At 42.3% G+C, this 20979-nt stretch overlaps 1 protein-coding gene and 1 long non-coding RNA gene across 4 annotated transcripts; one reads left to right on the top strand and one right to left on the bottom strand.

Moving 5' to 3' along the window:
* Nucleotides 1-5547: 5547 nt before the first annotated feature.
* On the bottom strand, nt 5548-18749 carry wnt4 (wingless-type MMTV integration site family, member 4). 3 transcript variants are annotated; one of them, XM_017450934.3, is made up of 5 exons: nt 18529-18749; nt 8007-8242; nt 7785-7916; nt 7468-7610; nt 5548-7022 (listed from the first exon to the last, which is right to left on the bottom strand). In XM_017450934.3, exons 1-5 carry the CDS (start codon nt 18603-18605, stop codon nt 6552-6554), a joined length of 1059 nt encoding a protein of 352 aa, XP_017306423.1. In that variant the 5' UTR covers nt 18606-18749; the 3' UTR covers nt 5548-6551. The 3 variants fall into 3 exon arrangements, with proteins under 3 accessions (XP_017306423.1, XP_053529910.1, XP_053529909.1); XM_053673935.1 differs by lacking the exon at nt 18529-18749 and adding an exon at nt 15869-16806; XM_053673934.1 differs by lacking the exon at nt 18529-18749 and adding an exon at nt 14510-14973.
* Nucleotides 18750-19041: 292 nt separating this feature from the next.
* LOC108255179 (uncharacterized) lies at nt 19042-20257 on the top strand. The gene is made up of 4 exons (XR_001810040.3): nt 19042-19165; nt 19276-19325; nt 19474-19725; nt 20057-20257. It is a non-coding gene; the product is annotated as an uncharacterized LOC108255179 (long non-coding RNA).
* The last annotated feature ends 722 nt before the right edge of the window (nt 20258-20979 follow it).

Below are 20979 nucleotides of genomic sequence, written 5' to 3'. Positions count from 1 at the left end.
GATGGCATTTCTCTTGATCGTGGCTCATCACATCTTGTTTTAACCAGCACCTCTTGGGAAGCCCAATTAGGACAAAAAGGCCAAACCCGGGGCACTAAAGCGATTACAGAATGCTAGATAAGCCCCTGAATATTGCTAGCGGATGGAAGCCCAGTTCGAGCTTAACGGTGCAGTGAGTGGCGTGTCAGGAGTAAGTCAGCGCAGTGGGAGATGAAGTGTAGATAAGCCTCGTGCTTTGGAAAAGGGGCTGAAGGAAGCGTCTGATACCGTACGCCAGTCAAAGCCGAACATGCTCGGGATTTGTTGAAAAGCGAGCCTGTGGGGTGAGACAACTATGCCGCGATGAAATATCGCAGAGTCGTAAATCAAAAAGCCCACATCTCGCCGCCTCCCCTCCCCTCCGCTCCCCTCCCACCCTTTGGCCATCTGCGCCATGGCAACGTGTGAAGCCTGATCTCAGGAAGGGGCATACCTACCGTGGCCGCATTGTAGGAACACGCATGCTGTCTTTACACTGGATCGGCTAAAGGAATGCGTCGTGTTCTCTTAACTCTGCTTTTGTTTACCTTTCGCTTCCATGCACATGACACGAAGAGCTATTCGGGACGTAGCCTACAGTACGCACTTTTATAACGTGCGTGTTCTTTTTATTTATTTAGTTATTTATTTTTTTAAATGTGTATTTAATCATTTAGTGTTTGGCTTTGAATGTTTATCTGGACTTGTTCTGTGACCCGGAACACCAAACCAGCACTTCGTGCAAAGCTAAAACGTCTTAAAGACATTAAAACTCTCATTTTGTTGGCCCTCCTATGAGATGCACGAGTTTCTTTTTGAGCGTTTTGGCACGCCCTGCTCTTTTAAACGTGTGCCGAACTCTGCTCACACAAGGTAATTAAATATTAACGCGAGTCTGCTGTTACGTCATGTGCATGCGTCGTAAGACTGTTTAATGTTATCCTCTGATGCACTGTTAAAACCCAGAATGGGATTTTCCTTCTAAATTGTTTTCAGTGGGTGTGATGGTAAGAAAAGCAGACGGAGAGACGGGGCCTGCTCAGTGCAGTTCTCACCCTGTCAGTATGTGGCCCCGTGCCAGCTTCGGCATGAGCATGAGCGCCCTCAGCGCAGCAGAGATGTTTAACAGCAGGGAAGCCAACAGTGACGAGTGCAATGTTTCACCGTGGCTTATTATGACAATCGTTTTCACTTAGGGATTTGGGATACATACGTTTCATCCATGGGCCGTCTCCTCTGGTACGGGATCCGAATCCCGACAGGTGTTCGAGGTGTCCGCGTTGACCTAGATGGTCGAGCATCCATAACGTGAACCCAGGACAACCAGTTCCAAACTAGTGATGCCAGCCAGCATGGACTCAGTACAGGTGGCTGAAGAAATCCTGGGTGAAGGATTTGTGTTGTCCATATTCTCTTTATTAACGATAACAACTTTATAATATTCTCCACACCTGTGTTCTCAATCGCTAGACATGATAATGGCTTGTACGAGTCACGTTCCACCTTTTACAGATTTACTGGTGCACCTAAAAGAACTGTGGGTCCGTGACGACTCAGAACATGGATAATTTTGAACTGTAGAACCCTGTTGGGCTTCTGGTCTACTTGGCGCCCCAAGAACCCCCATACACCTCCTACCACCATCCTCATTATTACCCCCGTTCTCTTGGATTACAATTTTGTGATATTCTCCATCACAGGGCATGACTATGGGTTTTACAGGTAGCATTCCACCTTTTATAGATTTACAGCAGCACCAATAGGAACTTGGACGGGTTTCAGGGGATCCAGTCATGGACAATTTTAGATCCCCTTGGGATTCTTGTTTACTCAGGGGCCCAAAGAATCCATCTGACCTCTCGCCACTATTCTGTATTATACCCTTCTTCGGATCAAACCTGGGCATGATATTGGGTTTTACAAGTTGCATACCATCTTTACAGATTTACAGGGGCTCTGATAGGAACTTGGATGGGTTACAGGGGCTCTAATCAAGGACTATTTTGGACCCTGCTCAGCTTCCTGTCTACTCTGGGCACTCACCACCTACCACTATGCTGTATTCTGCCCTGAGTTTTGGATAAATAAATAAATCATACTGTTCTCCACATCTGTTTTCTCATCAGTGCTTGATCACATGTTTAAAGATTAGAGGGTTTTTTTTTTTTAGGAACTTTGAATCCCCAGACATCCCCCCCCACCATGGACAGTTTTGTCCAGTAGGACCCTCTTGGGCTTCCTGTTTACTCGGGGCCCAGGGAAACCTCCTCACTTACACGGCCATCCTGTGTCATGCTCGTCGAGTAATTTGTTCACACCTGTGTTCTCAATCACAGTACATATTGGTTTATACAGGTTGAATTGCCACCTTTACAGATTTACAGGGGCTCCTATAGGAACTTTGGGTCTCCTAATTGGGCTTCCTGTATACTCAGGGCCTTCTACCACCATTCTCTTTATTACACCCTGGTCTTGTACAGCAGTTCTGTAAGATCTTGGGTTGTACAGGTCACATCCCACACATCTTTACAGAAGTACAGGGACACCCATAAAGTCTCCTGACAGCCCCACTAATTTTGTTCTGTAGTACCCTCTTGGTCTTCCTGTTTGCTCAGGGCCCTCAGACTCCGTCTCATTTCCCACCACCCCCTCCTTTTCCGACACTCTTCCAGATTTGACAGTTGCATCACTATTCTGATATGCGGATTCAAATTTAGCTTCCAAAGCATAAGCACATGGACTGGAAAAGGCTTCATATATCAATGCTTGATGGACGAGCCATTGTGGAAGCATTCTTGTGGTTCGTCCTGAAACAATGCTGCACAGTAAAGGGCTGCCGTATAGGCAAAATCTGGGACGCTCGCCTCGACTTGAAATTCAGCAACGATCGTTTGAGACGTCTACGACGGCATGTCTGTCGAAAAGAATGGGGATAGGGAAGCGTGAAATTCAATTCAGGCTAAAGCACTCTTATTCACACTACCACTTTCTGCCACGTTCTCAAGAGGCTGCGCACCAAGGTTTGCATTCTTTACCACAGAAACTCCACACCGGCACTCGCCTGGGAACACATCCAGCGGGACGGGGTTGTCAAGAACCGGAGGATTAAAAGTATTGTTTGCTACATACAGTACATGCACAGGCTTCTCTAGTCACTTTTCATAATATGATATGGATGCTGTGTCTCTGGGGGGCTTTCATAAGCTTGTCCTGGAATTTTAAAAATGCCTCCGTGTGCGTCTGCTTGTGTGAGGGTTCGACACACCTGGGAAAGATGGTGAGATTTCTGAGAGGAAATGCACCTCGTCAACCAAAATCTTGGTGTAGGCACTTGCGAGGTCCTTGGTATTGGGTCACATATTGTAAGGGCCTTGCTTGTGTATTGCACAACCTGGTGGTTTTTCCGATGGTGGGCGGAGAAATGTAACTGTCATCACAAACAAGAAACATCTGTCTGATTTGTGTAACTTGTTTTCTTTTAATATGAGAAGTATGTTGGTGGAGATTTGTGTGTTTTGAGGCAAGCCTTGAAGGAGAGACCAGAGCACTTTGAGTCTCCTTATCCTTTTTTTCCTTTTGCGATTTCAGGCAAGGATTAGGAGTGACCGTAAACCGTCATTTGTGAAATGAAATGCCGAACTCGAAGTGGAAGAGTAGATCGAAACATAAGGAAATGGCGTTGTGGTTTTGTTTTGCATCGATTTTTTTTTTGTTTTCCCAGGCGCATGTGATTTGTCAGGAGTCTGTTATAGAATAGCTATAATGTGAAAATCATATAGCCTTGCCAAATTACAGAAAGCTTTCATTTCCCAAAACAAAGTCATATTAAAAAGTAGCTGAAAGGCTCAAGCCTCTGATCTCAAAGACCCTTTATTGAATTGTACCTTGATAATCATGTTATGTCTCAGGAAAATCCTCTACAGATATTAAATTACCGTGTGGTATTTCTGTCAGAGGCGGTAACAGGACCAATCTGGATTGTATGACTGGATTGTATTTCACCGAGCGACGTCCCCCCCAGGTCTTCGCGCACTCTCTCTCTGTCTCTCTCACATACTTTTCATTCGTTTATAGGTGATCCCTAATAGTGACCTTTTTAATAATCTCTTAATTTATTCGTCAACCTTATGGAAATGGAGTAGTCGATCTCATCTTTCAGTAACCACACGTAGGCTCCAAGTATCTCTAGCATCTAGCTTCGCTGAACAAAACAAAAGCGGCCCCGATATCGGTACTTCCAAAAAAGGGAAAGGCAAAACAAGAATCCACAGGATTATGAGGATTTTGTGGCCACAGTGATGCCCTCCGTTTTAATTTTGCCTACAAAAATAACAGACAACTGCCTCCTCTTTTCAAACCTGACCCCCCCCCCCCCCCCCCCCCCCCATCCTCCTACCATAATCCCGAGCTTATTAGAGCCAGACCTTTTGAGAAAACCTGCTGTAGGGCTATAAAAGAAGTTCTGGAAACCATGTGCTCTTCAGATGCTGATCATCTGACCTACACGTTAAGTGTAACTCTGGATGAGGTTGTTTTTTTTTCCTCTAGAAGCAAAGCACTGGTGTCTTTATGACGCTACACTTGTTCTGCACCGCAATTCAAGAGATTTACACCAGACCCGCTCGAGTCGAAAGTTGATATCTAAGGACTTTTGGCAGTGTTCTCCTGTCTCCTTTTTAACGTTTTTAAATTTCTGTCCACTCACCGCACACCTTAACAGTGAAATATCTTCTATTTGTGTCCTCAAGCGATCTATATTACAAGCTTGGCGATGTTAGATCTTCGTCTTTTCCTTCCAAACACCATCGCCGTGGCAACGAGCTCGTTTAAAAACTCAGTGCTTATAAAAAGCTTCATTGGGGCAACAGCTGAGCCAGTGGTGGTGGTGTTGAGGTGATTGCAGAACCATCTTTATTATTTTAGAGCACCAAACCACACGTACGTGATGGCCAACATCCCTCATTCCTGCCACATAGTTTCCATAAATATTTATTGTTCTTGGTATGACGGGTGCAGTCCAGGCCGTGTCGCCGGGCAGCTGGGGGTACGAGCTGGATGTGTCACGCACTGACCTCTGCCTTTTATCTCTTATTCAGGCTCCAGAAGTCTGAGTCTACAGTACTACCAGTGTCGTCATGTTAAATATCTAGAACATCATGTTCATATCGGATTATTTCACAATCCTGTGCTGACATTATAGTGTGTGAACACTTCCAGCCAAACGGAGCACGAAATTCTTTTACTTTACTATTTTAATGTTATTCATTTTGCAGAAGAATAGAAAATATGTAAATGACAGTTTTGTGTGTGTGTGTGTGTGTGTGTGTGTGTGTGTGTGTGTGCGCGCGATATGGACGAGCGTTCACTTGTGAAGAAATACAGCAGGTCTCGTTCTCTCGTCTTTCAGAAGGCATATATTTCATTTAAACGTACATTCATATGCAGTATAATCCTCTTCAGTGTATAAAGTCTTTTACAGAGCTATGGTTCTTTTAGAAGCGTGCCGTATAGCAAGGTTGTACTACAGGAAAATGTGGAAGTAAGTTTATTTATTTATTTATTTTTGTCCATGGTCATATAAATAGTTCAGTCACGCTGCTTGACGTTTAGTGGAAGAGGGAATGCTCTGAGATGAAAAGTGCTGGAGACACCGTGCAGCGCATCCGTGGTCTGAACAAACGACTCGTTTAATCGTGGTTTTGGAAACACGGTCACAGATCCGTCCCGATAACCGATGCTGTTTTCGATGCTGCTTAACGACTGGATTTTAATATACTTGTGCAGGGATGTTTTTTTAAGTCCTGCCTGCTGAGTTCGCCTGGTAACACTCCACGGAAATAACACGATGCTCTTCCTTTTATTTTCCCTACGAAAGATGAGAAACTCCATAATACTCCTTAATAAATTTATATAAAAGACCAATGCTGTACATTTACGTGAGTGATATTGATTTTTTTTTTTTTAAGCAGCATAAAAATGTCCACCTCCTATCTAAAATGCTGTTGTTTTGACGATTGGAAAAATAATATAGATGTACACCTGGACTGCATCTCAGTCTGTTAGAAATTCCCTTTGATGTCCGTGACTCCAGATAAGATCCTAAAGCAGCATCGATAGTGGGAGGGGGGTGGGGGTGTCTCATCTCTTCAGCCACCCCAACGTTTACTTGTCCATCCTCCACCACCCCATACCCACTCCCACTGGAGCTAATCACATTACGAAAAAAAACCCATAAAACATAATCACTCTGATTCCAATAAGTTAGAAAACCATACAAAAATAAGAAAGTAACCACAAAAAAATGGAGAGAAAAATACTCTCAAGTGGGACTTGAAATAAAAAAGAACTCTATTTGCCCCTAAAATTGTGTCCCATGTATGACATGTTCTTTTATAACTGGTTGAATCTGTGAATATCTCCGTCTTCCCTTTTTTTCTTTTCTTTTATTCTATTTGGAGTCAAAGAAGGAAAGAGGGAGTATTTCTGTTAAGTTCGGTGGAGGGAAAGCAAGGGGAGGGGTTTGCAGGAGAGCATCACCGACACGTGTGCATCTCCACCATCTTGCGGCACTGTTTGCACTTGACGTAGCAGCACCAGTGGAATTTGCAGCTGCACCTGTCTACCACCTCCACCTCTTGCGTCTGGAAGCCGCGCCCGCAGCACATGAGCTCGCAGCCGTCAATGGCTTTCGAGGTCTTGTTGCAGTAGCGGCCCACCGTTCCCAGCATGCCCGGCGTCCTCGGGTCGTGCTCGCAGAAGTCGGGGCTTGGGTCCAAGTAGACCAGGTCCTCGTCTGTGTGCGGCTTGAACTGTGAGTTGCGCGGCACCAGAGCTCGGGTGGTGCCCACCTTACGCTGCTCCACTTCAGTGGCACCGTCAAACTTCTCCTTGATGACGTTGCCGACCTTGCGGAAGGGGGGCATGGCTTTCCAGCAGGTCTTCACCTCGCACGAGCCGGAAACACCGTGGCACTTGCAGTCCACTCGCATGTGGTTCAGAATCGCCTGAGGAAGAGATATAACACCACTCTTGGTAAAGCAGTCATACCAATTTTCCGGCATTTTTTTCGATTATGTCAGATTAGTCATAATTCTGCCTATTATCAATAATCTAGCGAAATTACCATTACACCTAGTGACAATCCTTAAAAAGAAATTCTCCAATTTAAAGATGTCAGAGTCTATGATTTAGGAGATTGTTATTTTATTGTTAGAATTAGGAGATCCTTATTATGACCAAAAAAAAGTTTTTCCACCTTCAGATCAGGATTTTATCTCGAACTCGAGATCTTGCTTTATATCGCGTTGAGGCAGATAAGTGCAGAACAACCATTTTACTACTCGCTTCATCTTATCAGCATGATTCACACACTATTAATCCATGGGTATATGGTTTCAGAATTACTAATAATCTTGGAATGGCGACCAATTAAGCCTCTGTGGGCCTTACCTTCCTCCCTGCCTCATTATTATGGAGATTCATTAGGGCTCGGTTGGACGACTGCCCTTTGCTTCTTTCCCTGACGTCCACGAAGGACTGGGAGAAGGCAACTCCGTAGGCGATGTTGTCAGAGCACCCTGACCACTGGAAACCTGGAGAGAGAGAGAGAGAGAGCTTTGTAAAAATGTAAAACCATCCCTCCATGATCATTCATTAATCTTCATGACAAGTGCTTTTATGCTTTACGACAAGCCTTTTGTATCCGGAATGAACTTTTGTCCTTTTGATTAATCGCCGGATGTTAAAGGCGTTCCTTTTCATCGTACCCTGAGGGCTCACGCCGTGCACGTTGCGGTCGCAGCCACATTTCTCGAGCTCCCCGCTGCTGCACGCCCTGGTCACGGCATACGCAACACTTGCAGCGGAGATAGCGTACACAAACGCAGCCTCCCTTGTGCCTGTCAAAAGATGTAAGAAAGTGATTTTAATACAGTGTGGTGCTGCGGGATATCGTGGATATGGTCATCTCCTGATATTGATGACGGTACCTTGCGTGACAACCTTGCCGAAGACAGGCATGGAGTCCAGCGTGGAACAGTTCCACCGCCGGTTACGGAACTGGTACTGGCACTCGTCGATGGCCAGCTGAGCGCCCCGGCGTACGGCGTCCATCACCTCTACATTGCGCTTGCAGATCTGCACCTGCCTCTGGATGAGGCCTCGCAGCTTCTCACAGGTCTCCTCGTCGGAGATGCTCCCCACAGACGACAGCTTGGCCAGATACCTTTCAGAGAAAGAAGCGGAAATGAGTCAAGCAAGCTCGGAAAACCAAACGGACAACAAGTATGTTCAAAATAGAGATGGAACTGATCAGGTACTCGGGTTCAGTATCAGGATGATACTAGCAAAAAAAAATGGTGGCGCGAAGATCACCATTGTTAACCGGAGTGAAAAAGAACTAATTCAATCTGATCCTGTAATGAATCTATCCTGAATCGATATCAGAGAATTAATTGGGTGTCATTTTACAACTGTGTTGCATCTGTTTCTAATAAAGTAAAGAATATTAGATGGCTGTCAATGTCCGGTGATACTCAAAGTTTCGTTGTCTGTAAGAGAAATCAGAATCGTGCCATCGTACTCTCAATCTAGTTCATAATAACCGTGTATTCATTTAGGCAAATAAGAGAATATTAAATCTGTGTGTTAGAAGAATATATAAAATGCGTTACTGTCTGAATGAAGTATGGTGTGATGCTGAATCAAATGGTGTATGAACGCGATACTCGAATATGTTTCAGTTTCCTGTCAAGGTTGCTCAAACATAAAAAAGAAAAGGACTTCCAAACTGACTTTACAATTACAAAAAAAAAAATCATTCCACACTATTGTATGGAGCGTGGAAGACGAGAGAAGTATTTATGGGGCGGGTTGTGGTTTAGGTGGTATACCGGGTTGTCCACTACTTGTAGGGTTGGAGGTTTGATTCCCGGCCCACATGACATGCTGAAGTGTCCTTGGGCAAGACACTGAACCTCAAGTTGCTCCTGATTGCAAGCTAACTCCTCGCATGGCAGCTCTGCTCCTACTGGTCTGTGTGTGAGTGTGTGAGTGAATGAGAAACAAAGTGTAAAGTGCTTTGTAGAACCGCTAAGGTTAAAAAGCTCTATATAAGTGCAGACCATTTACCATTTAAATGAGTTTCATATATTTAAATGAGTTTCTGTGGTATATTTAATAAACTCACATTTACATTCATGTTGTTTTTTCATCTTTGTTTAAACAACACATCATTTGAAATTAGACGGTTGGAAAAGTAGACGCATTCAGAATGGCTGAACAAATAAAAAATAAAAAAAAGTCTTTATGTTCTACTCAAATAGCAAGCTTTCTAGAATGATGTTAAACATTAATTACTTTTTAGGTAACAATCTAGCTAGTCGGTTTATGCTAATGTTTGCTTGCTGATAAAAGTTAGCTGCTTAACAGGAATGTCGCTATTTCAGTAGAACATAAAAACTATAAATGCAGTTATGTCATTGCGGTTCATCTTCCGTCTGGACTCCATTTAACTCTAATACATATCTCAGGGCAGACGGGTAGGATTGGCTAACTATCTGAAGTGTGCGACCTAAAAGAGTGTCTATTTCTTCTGTGGGGATTAAAACCGCAGCCATCATTTCTATTCCTTTTAAAGCCAAGTCTTGCTTCTAGCAAGCTCAAAAATGTGAATTTATTTAATACACCACAGAAAAAACCAACCACAAAATTAATTGAATGTGAAATGTAATATAATTCACATTTTCAAGTACTTTTGTCAGGTTCCAAGCTCCATATTGCTGCATCATGCAAGCAAATATCCGAAACCAGACCAAACCCCACCGAAAAGAGCAAAGATGCTGTGCTCAAAATCATCCAAAACTGACCAAACAGAGCGTCCGGGTATCATTCCACAGGTTCAGCGACCCGTCGTAGCTATCTGTTTGTTTTAAGCATCTGGTAAGCACAAACAGTATAAAATGTAAACAGAGTGGAACTGCTGAGAAGTTCGTGGAGCGCTTACTGGAGAGTCGGGCAGACGGGCTTGACCGGGGGGAACGCTGAGGGGGCAGCTAACTACAAACATTATCTTTCACTCTCACCGCAGGGGCAGACGGGTCAGGGGCATGGTGAGGGGTTGGTTGGGGTTGGGGGGGAGGGGGGGGTGATTGAGGAGACGGTTGTGGCATTGCTCAGGCTCACACTGAGTTCCAGGTCTCTCTTAGAAGCACCTTATAAAAATAGGTTGTTTCACGAGCTCGTCAAAAACACACTTAGAAATTCCCATCCAAACAAGTGTCTACTTTGGGGTGCATTAATGGCAGCAAGCGGAGATGTCTGGGTAAAAACAAATCGTTCGAGTGGAGGGGTTCGTGAACAGATTAAAACTGTTTAATGGCTGGATTGAGCAGTAATGCAGCGTGTGTTTTAAAAAAGCTTGACATTTCCCTTCATAAATGTGATTGAAGATACCATGGGGGATACCATTTGATTGTAATTTCTCTACGTGACGATAATAATTTTGTTGTTGTTGATACTCGAGCACTGATATGAGTTTTCTCCTCGTTTTTGACCACCAGTGATCCTCATGGTCAGTCATGCCAAGTCTGAGACAATCTGTTGACAGGGGCTAATTTTGTAGGCCAGGGATGGGACAGACACCTTCTTGTTCCTGAAGCACTCATATCACCACACAGCTGCTCTGATAACCTCCTTCTCACCGTCCTCGTCCTCTATCTCATCCACGTTCAGACAAGTGGGGTGACATCACTGACTAGACCAGACTAGACCAGCCGTCCTTTCTGATCTTATTGGTACTTATTGGTACTCGGACAACACCGCTGGTTAAACCGTCTAACCAGGAAGCATACGCGTATTGAGCTCTTGAAAGGATTTTTCTCTGCGTCTAACGTTTCCCACCACAAACCTTCACGTCGTCAGCGTTGGTCCGCGCTCACCCTGTCTGTATGCGATTATAATTACAATACGGTCTAAAAAAAAAAAAACAAAGCTGAGAATATTGGTACCAGCTGCTTGTATGATGCTAGCGTTCATAACAAAAAAAAACATTCAGAAGGAAAACACCTGCTAAACCACACGCGAGAGGTTTTTTCATGTGGGAACGCTTGGCCAGACCTTGGGGGTCTTTGTTTGTGGTGCTTTACGTTTTATCTTCCATTCCCTCTTCCTCCCTTGACTTTCGCCCTTTGTTTTCCGAAAGCGTACCTTCTACATGCTAAGGTTAACAAAACACGGAGATAAAGACTGTGGGATTTGGAGTGGGAACTGGACAGTTTTTTTTGTTTTTTTCCCCCTCACAAGAGTTACGTTTGTGTTGAACTACCTTGCTTTGGCCCCTGAGCACAGCTTAGCCTGGCACGACTTAACATGCAACCGCTCAATACAAGACACAAGTCTACATGAAGGCAAATTAGGAAGACACCTCTTACTTAATGACCTACATATTCACCAGACATATCTGAGCAATTCGCCAAACTAAAGAAGGTTTACGTTTCCTCCTTTGGAGGACAAAAAAAAAAAAAAAAAAAACAATCGGTGTGAGTAACCAGACCTAAACAGATCTCTTGCCAGATGAAGACGCTTGCAACAAACGAAGACGAAAGCAAGGCCCCCACGTCGCTTGTGTTTACACCAATATTTACTATTTACATATTTCTCTGTTCTGCATCACAGGCTGCTCATGCCAGAGTGATGAAAGGCATGTTTATCCAGAGTCATTTCGCAATCCTTCGGGACGTTTCTATTCACCGCTTCAACCATTATATTCCCCTCTCACACTGTTCGTTACGCCCGTTCAGGTACAAACCATCGTTTGCTGAAGGTTGAGAAGAGAACAATGGCTTTACATGGTCACAACTCGCTGCTGGTATAATAACATAATTACCAGTCATTATGTTGTAAAGGTACACACACACACACACACACACACACAGGTATTTCTTGATTATTAACTAATCTAGTCACTAATCTCTGTGAAAATAGAAAATGCAAAAAGTTTTTGTGTCATTACGCAAGCATGCAGATATTATCCAGGTGAAATGATGCTACTACTGAAATCACACAAATCACTCGGCCGTTAGCGTTCCTTGTTGTCCGTCATGGCAGTTGGACATGACCAAACAAACAAACAAACAAACCCCAAGACAACCCAGAACCAGAATCACTTCTGTACAGATCTCTATAAATCTCATTTTAACTCTAGAGGGCAGTCTTTTCTCAGTTTCGCCCTCGAGCATCGGCTGGACAGCGCCGGTCGTCTTCGGAAAGTGTTTCTAAACCATACAAATCTGATGTCTTGGCCCAGGTTGTTGTACATCTGATGCGCATCCAGTTCATCGTGACGACAGCATGAAAAACTTCAGCATGTGACATGTCAAAGGATTCACTGTTTTTTGTTTAGTTTTTTTCTATACAAGCCATCTGATACCATGATCCTTGCCAGCATTTCCTGAAATAAAATGGATATGGAGTGAGATGGAAGATCGAGGCAATACAATGGAGACAAAATGCATCCTCTTGACACAAACGGAGCAGAGATGTGCTCAGAAATACTCCTCTATCTACACAGGAGGCATTCGGGTACATGAGTGGCCTCGAACTCTGTTAAACGCACCGTACACGAAATGCTAATTTGCTTTCTTGTTGTTGTTGATTTGCCAGTATTTTCATTCATCTTTATTCAAACAACAGCCTAACAGTGCTTCTCTGTCACCTGTCACTGATTTATACCTGCACTATAAGCAGATATTACTGATGCAAATTGACTGCAGAGTTCTGGAAAAAGTGTTCGAGAAGATCTTTTTCTTGGGGACAGAGTCTCATTCCTGAAGCTCAGCTGGCCTTCTCCGACGTTCAGCGTGATAAAACGCAGATCCTGAGGAGCGACGATGGATTGAAGAGAAGCTCAGGAACACACCGCAAACGCGGAGAGAGAAAAGGGAATGTAGAGCAATTAACCCGAATACGTTTTACTTCTGGGTGGACGTTAAAGTCAAGCAAATCCACATGTGTAGAAATAATGGAAAGATGAGAAAAAATATCAAAGTGGGAGTCTTTAATTTCTTATGACGTGACGGCCGTGGGACTGTCCTCTACTCTCTTACTCTTACCGCTTCCATTTTCTTGAAATGAAAGATTAATTTAAAGTGAGACGTTTTTATTAGGCCTGGACAGGATCACCTGCTGAAAGGACTCGGGCGTATGTGAGAACACAGCTTTCACAACTTCATTGACCTGTTGTCACTGCTGTTATTTGTGTTAGCAGCGTTAGGCGCCAGGATATATTTTGCATTAGCGGTTTCTTCTCGTGTTGCTCATCAGCTGTGGACTATTTATTGACTGCCGCACACAGAACCTTTGTTCTTTCCGTCGCAGGCGCTGTGACATAGAGCCGTTCTCTCGAGTGTGACCCGGTGCTCACGACGGTGATCAAAACTAAACAAAAAGCTAAACAAAGCTGAAGGCCAGATGAAAGAATTACCTCTGCCTTAATTTTATGCATATGGACATGGACATGGATACAAAAGTGTATCGGGGGGGATAGTTTTGGAGATTTTTATTTTGCAGTTAAGCTATTCTGGGGAAAACGCTTAAAATTTTCTGATGACGCATACAAAGCATCCAAATAAATGCTTTCTAGAATGTATATGCCCCGCCCCCTATATACATTCTGTAGACATATGCGTTCCAAACATGGTTCCCGTTCCCAAACGACATTTGGTCGAGAAAAAAAATGGCCGGTTTAAATGGTTTATTCCTCTGGAAGATGGAGAAGCTGATGAGAATCGGTCACGGTTAAGTGACGTGCTTCTTGGAGGCGTTTTACCGACTAGTGGTTCTTCCGACTGAAGTATGTCGCTTCCTCAGACTGACCCAGAACGGCAGGTGGGGTTACTCCATCAGTAAGAGTCAGCAAAAGACTTTCGCTGTCCTCTAACTTGGACGTTCTCACTAGATTTGGCATATCTTGAATCATAAATCAGTCGAGCAGTTCAATGCATCTTCACTCTGACTTCCTGTTTCAGAAGGCAGTACGTCAAAATCTAACTTAAATCTTTTTTTTAAAGCTAGATTATGTCTTTCCTGATGAAATACATATTAAATTACTGTAAGTCTGGGCAGTATAACGATATAACGTTGATATAGTGATAAATTGGGCGTATCATGATCTTTTATATTCTTTTATTTTATTCTCTTTTATTTTAAATAATAACACATTTTTAGTAACCTGAAAACAGCTGATTTGATCGTTTTCTTTATGGAATCTTTAATTTTTTTTTTTCTCCTTTTCTGTTCTATCCATCTATCTGTACATCTTCTATATTGCTTATCCTATGGGGTTGTGGGGAACCTGGAGCCTATCCCAGGGAGCACAAAGTGGCGTACACCCTGGACGGGGTGCCAATCTATCGCAGGACACGATCACATACACACTCACACTAACACACACATTCATACACTGTGGACACTTTGGACATGCCAATCAGCCTACCATGCACATCTTTGTACTGGAGGAGGAAACCGGAGCACCTGGAGGAAACCCCCGCAGCATGTAGAAAACACGCAAACCCAAGTACCGCGATATGATCTTCTTGTCACATCACTCAGCCCTGTATTAAATGTACAGAAGATTACAGCAACATGGAAATGTACAGCTTAGTACACCCCCCCCCCCACTGTGCACCATTAGACCTTCATAAGCTTTAGAATTAACCTTTTATATATACCCTTTAATTGTGTAAAACTCTTTAATCCATCACTCGACTTTGTGTTTACGCAGCCAACCCAGTATGCAGCGTATTCATATGTATTAATGATTAAGCCCATTAACCTGGCATCTCTCTGTTAACGATTGAGCTCATTAAACTGATGCTGCTTTATTAATGATTAATCCCATTAAATAAAGCCCTGCACCTGCACTAAACCGGCACTGATGATGGACAAAAGCTTTTGGCTCGTTTAAGACGTGTGCTTAATAAAAAAACAAAAAGTTGCGGCGACGATCGTAAATGGATTATTAACGATTAGGATATATTTATATATATATATATATATATATATATATATATATTTTATATGGATCAAATAATTCAGATTAGAATTTTTTTTTTAACTAGTCCTTCTCTGTCATCAATGGTAGACAGATTCTGCACAAAGATGTTGACATGGCGAGCGGAAGGATGTGAAATTCACTCGTATCGCAGATTCGGTGGTATTATCAAATATTGATTCATTGCCATAAGAATCACTATAGTGAATTGTATCATATTGTACGACAGGAGATTTATCAAATATATCTGTTATGAAATAAAATCGTATCGTATTTTCGTGTCTATTCTTACGAAGCTGTCTGAAAAAATCTGCCTCATGATTCGATATTGTTGTAATCCTCTGAGCAGGCCGCTTTATCAGCTTCTCCTTTATCAGCGAATCGGACGCAAAGGTTTGTACGTGTGCGTTTGCCTGTAGATGTGAAGAATGATCGGTTTCCCATGACTAACTCTCAACAATCCTGCATATTCAAAGTACGTCATGTAAGTAAATGAGGCATGCTCAAGTAAATAAACACCAGTGTTGTGTTTAGAGTTTAAAACAGGTATTGAGTCATTATTTTGTCGACTGTTTACATACTTGTTTCATATTCTTTGAAACTCGAAGCTGCCATTATAAATGACAGATCTGTAAATAGCTTTTATCCCTTTCATTCAAGATCCAACCACGTTTTAAGCCACAGCTTAAGGCAAACTTGCATTCAAGGCACACACACGCCTTTTTTTTCCATCATTTTTTTTTCTTCTTCTTTAATTTTTGTCAGCTCTGCCAAGCACGATGTGAAACTGCCTGCTCCTACCTGCTCCCCGGGGCTCCCGTTCAAATCGCTCTGTCAAAATAATCATATTTTTCCAGACAGGTAAAGATTTTTTTTTCTTTTTGGTGCCTTATCCTCTCGTGGGCTGCATGCCTGTGCATGTCTGAGAGCTTCTCCTGTCACCACGCCTAGAGCTCAGGTCCAAAAACACGGCCAAATAAACCGACTGACGGGCACGAAGGACGCTTGAGGGGGAAAATCTGCACAGATAAATATCAATCAGTCGCTTCTGAAAACCTGTTCTGTATCATCTCAGCTGCTCATAGGCTTCACTACTAAAATGAAAAAGGTTCCAGGATCATGTACTCGTTCTCTGAGCAGCCTCGCTATAGCAAGTGGTGTACGAATTTCAGTGGTGCACGAATTTCAGTAGGAACCTCTACATGTTTACCTGCCTACCAGATTAAATAGTGCATGAAAATATACCACCGGGTCTGACGTACCGATCAGGTGAGTTCCACCAGAAAACCTTTTGAAATTCAAGCTCATTTAGGAACCTGTTCCTCACTGTTCACGGTTCATATAAGTGCTGTGAAGGTTTCTGAGCGTGAGACTGTTCAGCGAACCTGCACCCGGAGATCTAAAACACACAGAGTAGCCGGCGTGTTGGAAAACCTTTTGAGGGTTCTTTGGATCGTTTCGGCGAATAAATGTTTCAGATGCAAACGATGAAGAACGATACTAAGGAGCTCCAGAGTTCTGCGAAGTCTTTCTTATGTACTTTATGAACATTTACATATTAAGACGCTCCATAAACAAGCGGGAAATATCAGAAAAGATCACGCAGAGTAAACTGCTAAAAACAGAAGGTTCTTGGAAGATCTTTTAAAAGTTCTTTGAAATGACACTCTTTCAGAATCGTTCACCGTGCCTATATGAGCCATAATTGTGCATAAATGGTTCCTAAAAGAACCTGATTTCAATAAGTTTGCTAATAACTGTGAGCTGGAACTCATATACAATAATAATCTTGTGAAAGATGGTGGAGTGCTGTTTCCTGTGTCCTGTATAATACATTTAGGGGTTCTTATTGAAATGATAGGGTCCTTAAAGGACCATTAGTACCTTCTAAAATATCTTCTATAGTAGGCAATTTAGCTACGCTCTAAAAACCGAAAGGTTCCTGGAAGACATTGTATAGGTTCTCTGAACAGTCTCACTATCAGAAACATTCACTGTACCTATAGGAACCTTAATAGTGCATTAATGGTTCCTAAAAGAACCCTACTTTTGATAAGAACCCCCCTAAATATAGAGGTGTCATCAGTAGTAAACAGTACAATGCAACACAACACCCTGTTTGGCATACGAGTTAAGTGGGTTCTAGCTCAGAAAATGAAAGTTCCGTTTGAAAACTTTGGGGTTCCTTAATTGAAACCAGGGTTCTTTTAGGAACTATTTGTTTCAAGAACCTTGCCCTGTTCATTTGGCAAGCCTGTCTGAAAAAAACAGCTATCTTCCAGGAACCTTTGTTTTTAGAGTTTATCTCAATTTCAGATAAGAGAAGATATTGTTGAAGAACGTTTAAGGGTCGCAGAGGAGAAGTTTATGGATTACAAACGCTTACTTAAAGAACACTAATTTCAATAAGAACGCTTAAAATAAAAAATAATAAATGTAAACAACACACAGTAAATAACACTCCACCATGTTTGACATTATTATACGTAAGTTCCAGCTCACCAAACGAAGGCTCCACTAGAAAACTTTGGGGTTCCATCTTTTAGGGAACGATTTGCACTTCGTGAACCGACGGCGTTTTAAAATTCTCCACTAATACTCTTTTCAAATGTCTTCTTTTAGGTACATTGTAAAACAAGACCTTTATGGAAACATCATTGTATAGTCTTTACAGCAGTACCTTATACAAAGCTTGTTGTCGGTTCCTGAGACAAATGATCCCTAAAGGATCTCTAATTTCAGGAAGAACTCCAAAATCTTGGACAACAAAGGTTCCTCAAGGGTTCTTTGGGTGGAAAAGGGATCCCACTTAGAGCTGTGAGAGTTTCTTCTAAGAACATAGCCTAGTCTGGTTGCAGCCAGGACCCTGACAGTTCCTCGTTTATATTCATTGTTGGTCAAGTGAACGGGAACCTAATTGTGTATCGTAAATAAACAAATGAATAAATAGGAACACATTTCCAGTGCTACGATTATCAGTACCAATGAACACTTTTGTTCCTTACTGTGTTGCTATAAGTTAGAAAAGACAGAGTTGTATTTCCTGGCATGCTTTTAAACACACGGGGGAACTTTGTGGTGTGACACACGTACAGGTGTTGTACAGATACAGCCTGAGATATCTGTCCATCAGTCTATCTATCTATCTATCTATCTATCTATCCATCCATCCATTTTAAACACTAAACTCAAATCGACACAAGAAGATAATGAGAATAAAGGTACTGAAGAGTGGGACACCGTTTATAGCGTTTCTATCCATCTTTCACCTTTAATCAGAGCTTTAAAAGATCCACACGGACCTTCTCAGGTAACAGATACACACCACTGCAGAGACAAGTTACAGTACAGTGTGTGTGCGTGTGTGTCCTGGACGCGTGGCGCAACACACTCTCTTGGTCTGATCTATCAGCTGTCACTAAGATCCATGAAAACGTGAGAAAAACGTGTGGTTCACTTACAGCCAGTTGCTCGCGTTGGCGGAGAGAAGCGCCAGAAAGAGCATCAGCAGAGACCTGAACAAACAGCCCGAGGTCATCTTGAAACTTATATCTAATAATAATAATAATAATAATGATAATGATAGTAATAATAAATAAAATTTATAACAAGAACAACAGCACAATCCACAGGATGGAGAGGCGCGAGCGCACTTATTATTATTATTATTATTATTATAATAATAATAATAATTATTATTATTATTATTATTATTATTATTATGATTGTTGTTGTTGTTGTTGTTGTCGTCTTTTCCTCTTTCTTTTTAAATTTTTTTTTTTTTTTTGAGGCAAATCCCACTTTAAGCGATTAATCCGTATCCGGGTATCCAGTCGGAGGAGCGCGCGTGTCGGTTCCTCCTCATGCACTGTTCAAATCAACTTGACTTTTTTTTTTTGCAATATGTCGCGCACGGTGTCTCCTTTGGTCCCTGTCCGCGTGCACCGGCCGTTAACTCGCAGCCCCGCGAGACTCTCCGGTGAAGTTGAGCGCGCGGTGTGTGTGAATCAGACGCAGTGACGCGCCGCCGCTCTGAGCGCCGAATTTAGTCGCTCCTGGAGGATTTCGGAGAGGGGCGGTGCGACATGTGGGGGGCAGGTTAGTGTGTGTGTGTGTGGATAGAGGCGGGTTTAAAAACGCGTTATGTATAATTTCTGCAACAGTTCATACTAGTCTAGGTCTAATTTCTCTCTTCTCTCTTTTCCCAGCATGTCAGTTGTGCACTTTAAATAAAGTGAAGGTGATATGTATGGTGAGGGTAAGTTCCATAATAATAATAATAATAATAATAATAATAATAATAATAATAATAATAGTAGTGCAGTAGTAGTAGTAGTGGTAGTAGTTAATATTATTAGTGTATATATCTCCATCCATCCATTTTCCGTACCGCTTATCCTACACAGGGTCTTGGGGAACCTGGAGCGGACCAGGGCACATGGTGGGGGACACCCTGGACGGGCTGCCAAGCCATCGTAGAGCACGCACATATTCACACATTATGGACAGTGTAGAGATGCCAATCAGTCTATAATGCAGGGTTTTTTTTAGGGAGGAAACCAGAGTACCTGGAGGAAACCCCCGAAGCAGGGGAAAACATGCAAACTCTGCGCACACCGGGCAGGGGTGGGATTTGAACCCCCAACCAACCATGCGAGGTAAATGGGTGAGAGAGCGAGAGAGAAAATTAATATTTATATTAATTTAATATTTAAAAAATTACACATTATATTCATTTTTGTTATTATTAATAATATATTACCTTAGAGACAATAATTATTATGTTAATGATTGTAGTACAGAAAATTGTTATTATTGTTACATATATCTATTAATTAAAAAAGAACATTTACTATTATGTACACTTTTGTTATGATTTTTATCTATCACCTTAGTAACAATAATTCCTATTTAGTATATTATATTATATTATATTATTAACACTGAAAACACTGTTTGACTCATGATTCTGTTGATGTGTTCGACCAGTTTCCTGAAAGCTGTATAATGCTGAGACTCCCCTGACCCTGACATTATAATGACCTTCATGATGCACAGCTTTTGGGAACTTCTGACCAAATTTCTTCAGTCTGTTTATAATATACACCAAACTCTACTGATCTGTATATGTTCACAAACAAATAAAGCATGATGATGATGATGAGTGTGTGTGTGTGTGTGTGTGTGTGTGTGTGTGTGTGTGAGAGAGAGAGAGAGAGAGAGAGAGTGAGAGAGAGAGTGTGTGTGTGTGTGTGAGAGAGAGAGAGAGAGAGAGAGAGAGTGTGTGTGTGTGAGAGAGAGAGAGAGAGAGAGAGTGTGTGTGTGTGTGTGTGTGTGAGAGAGAGAGTGTATGTGTGGGTGTGAGAGAGAGAGAGCGTGTGTGTGCGTGTGTGTGTGTGTGTGTGTGTTGGGGAGGGGATTATCTGAATCTAGAAATGACCAACAGAGGGAGAGAGTGAGTGAGTAAATCTGATAGATGCTTTGGTATGCGTCATCTGAATACAACTTAGACTCAAGCCATTAAAGTGACAATTATAGAAATATAATTACTAAAGCCATGATCTTTTTCTGACCACTTCCTGACTGATTATATGTATCATCATCATCATCATCATCATCATCATGTACTGGTCTTGAGGCACATCATTTTTGCTGCTGAAATCCTGATCTTAACCTTGTGATGAATTCCAGGACTTCAGTACTGGGTTCGTAGGTGAACGGATCGGTCAGAAGGTGTTGATTAATTTCCTCTAACAGCAGCTCTGGCAGCAGTGCAGAGTTTCTAATAATACACTCATTCTAAGACCTTATCGTTTCTATAATAACATGATGAACACGTGAAAGGATGTAAAATTGTGAATAATTGTTGATATGGTGAAGTTTTTTTTGCAAGGAGACGATGGAAGGAGTCT

This window comes from Ictalurus punctatus, chromosome 21, assembly GCF_001660625.3.
Source record: "Ictalurus punctatus breed USDA103 chromosome 21, Coco_2.0, whole genome shotgun sequence".
NCBI lineage: Eukaryota > Metazoa > Chordata > Actinopteri > Siluriformes > Ictaluridae > Ictalurus > Ictalurus punctatus.
The sequence above is the reverse complement of the archived record's forward strand: the minus strand, read 5'-3'. Positions and strand labels throughout refer to the sequence as shown.

Excerpts from the sequence above, each read along its gene's own strand:
- wnt4 (XM_017450934.3), bottom strand. The coding sequence starts at position 18,605 with ATGACCTCGGGCTGTTTGTTCAGGTCTCTGCTGATGCTCTTTCTGGCG. Across the intron at positions 7,611-7,784 it reads GCACGGCGTGAGCCCTCAGG|GTTTCCAGTGGTCAGGGTGC; the intron begins GTACGATGAAAA and ends CTCTCTCTCCAG. Across the intron at positions 7,023-7,467 it reads ATAATGAGGCAGGGAGGAAG|GCGATTCTGAACCACATGCG; the intron begins GTAAGGCCCACA and ends TCTCTTCCTCAG.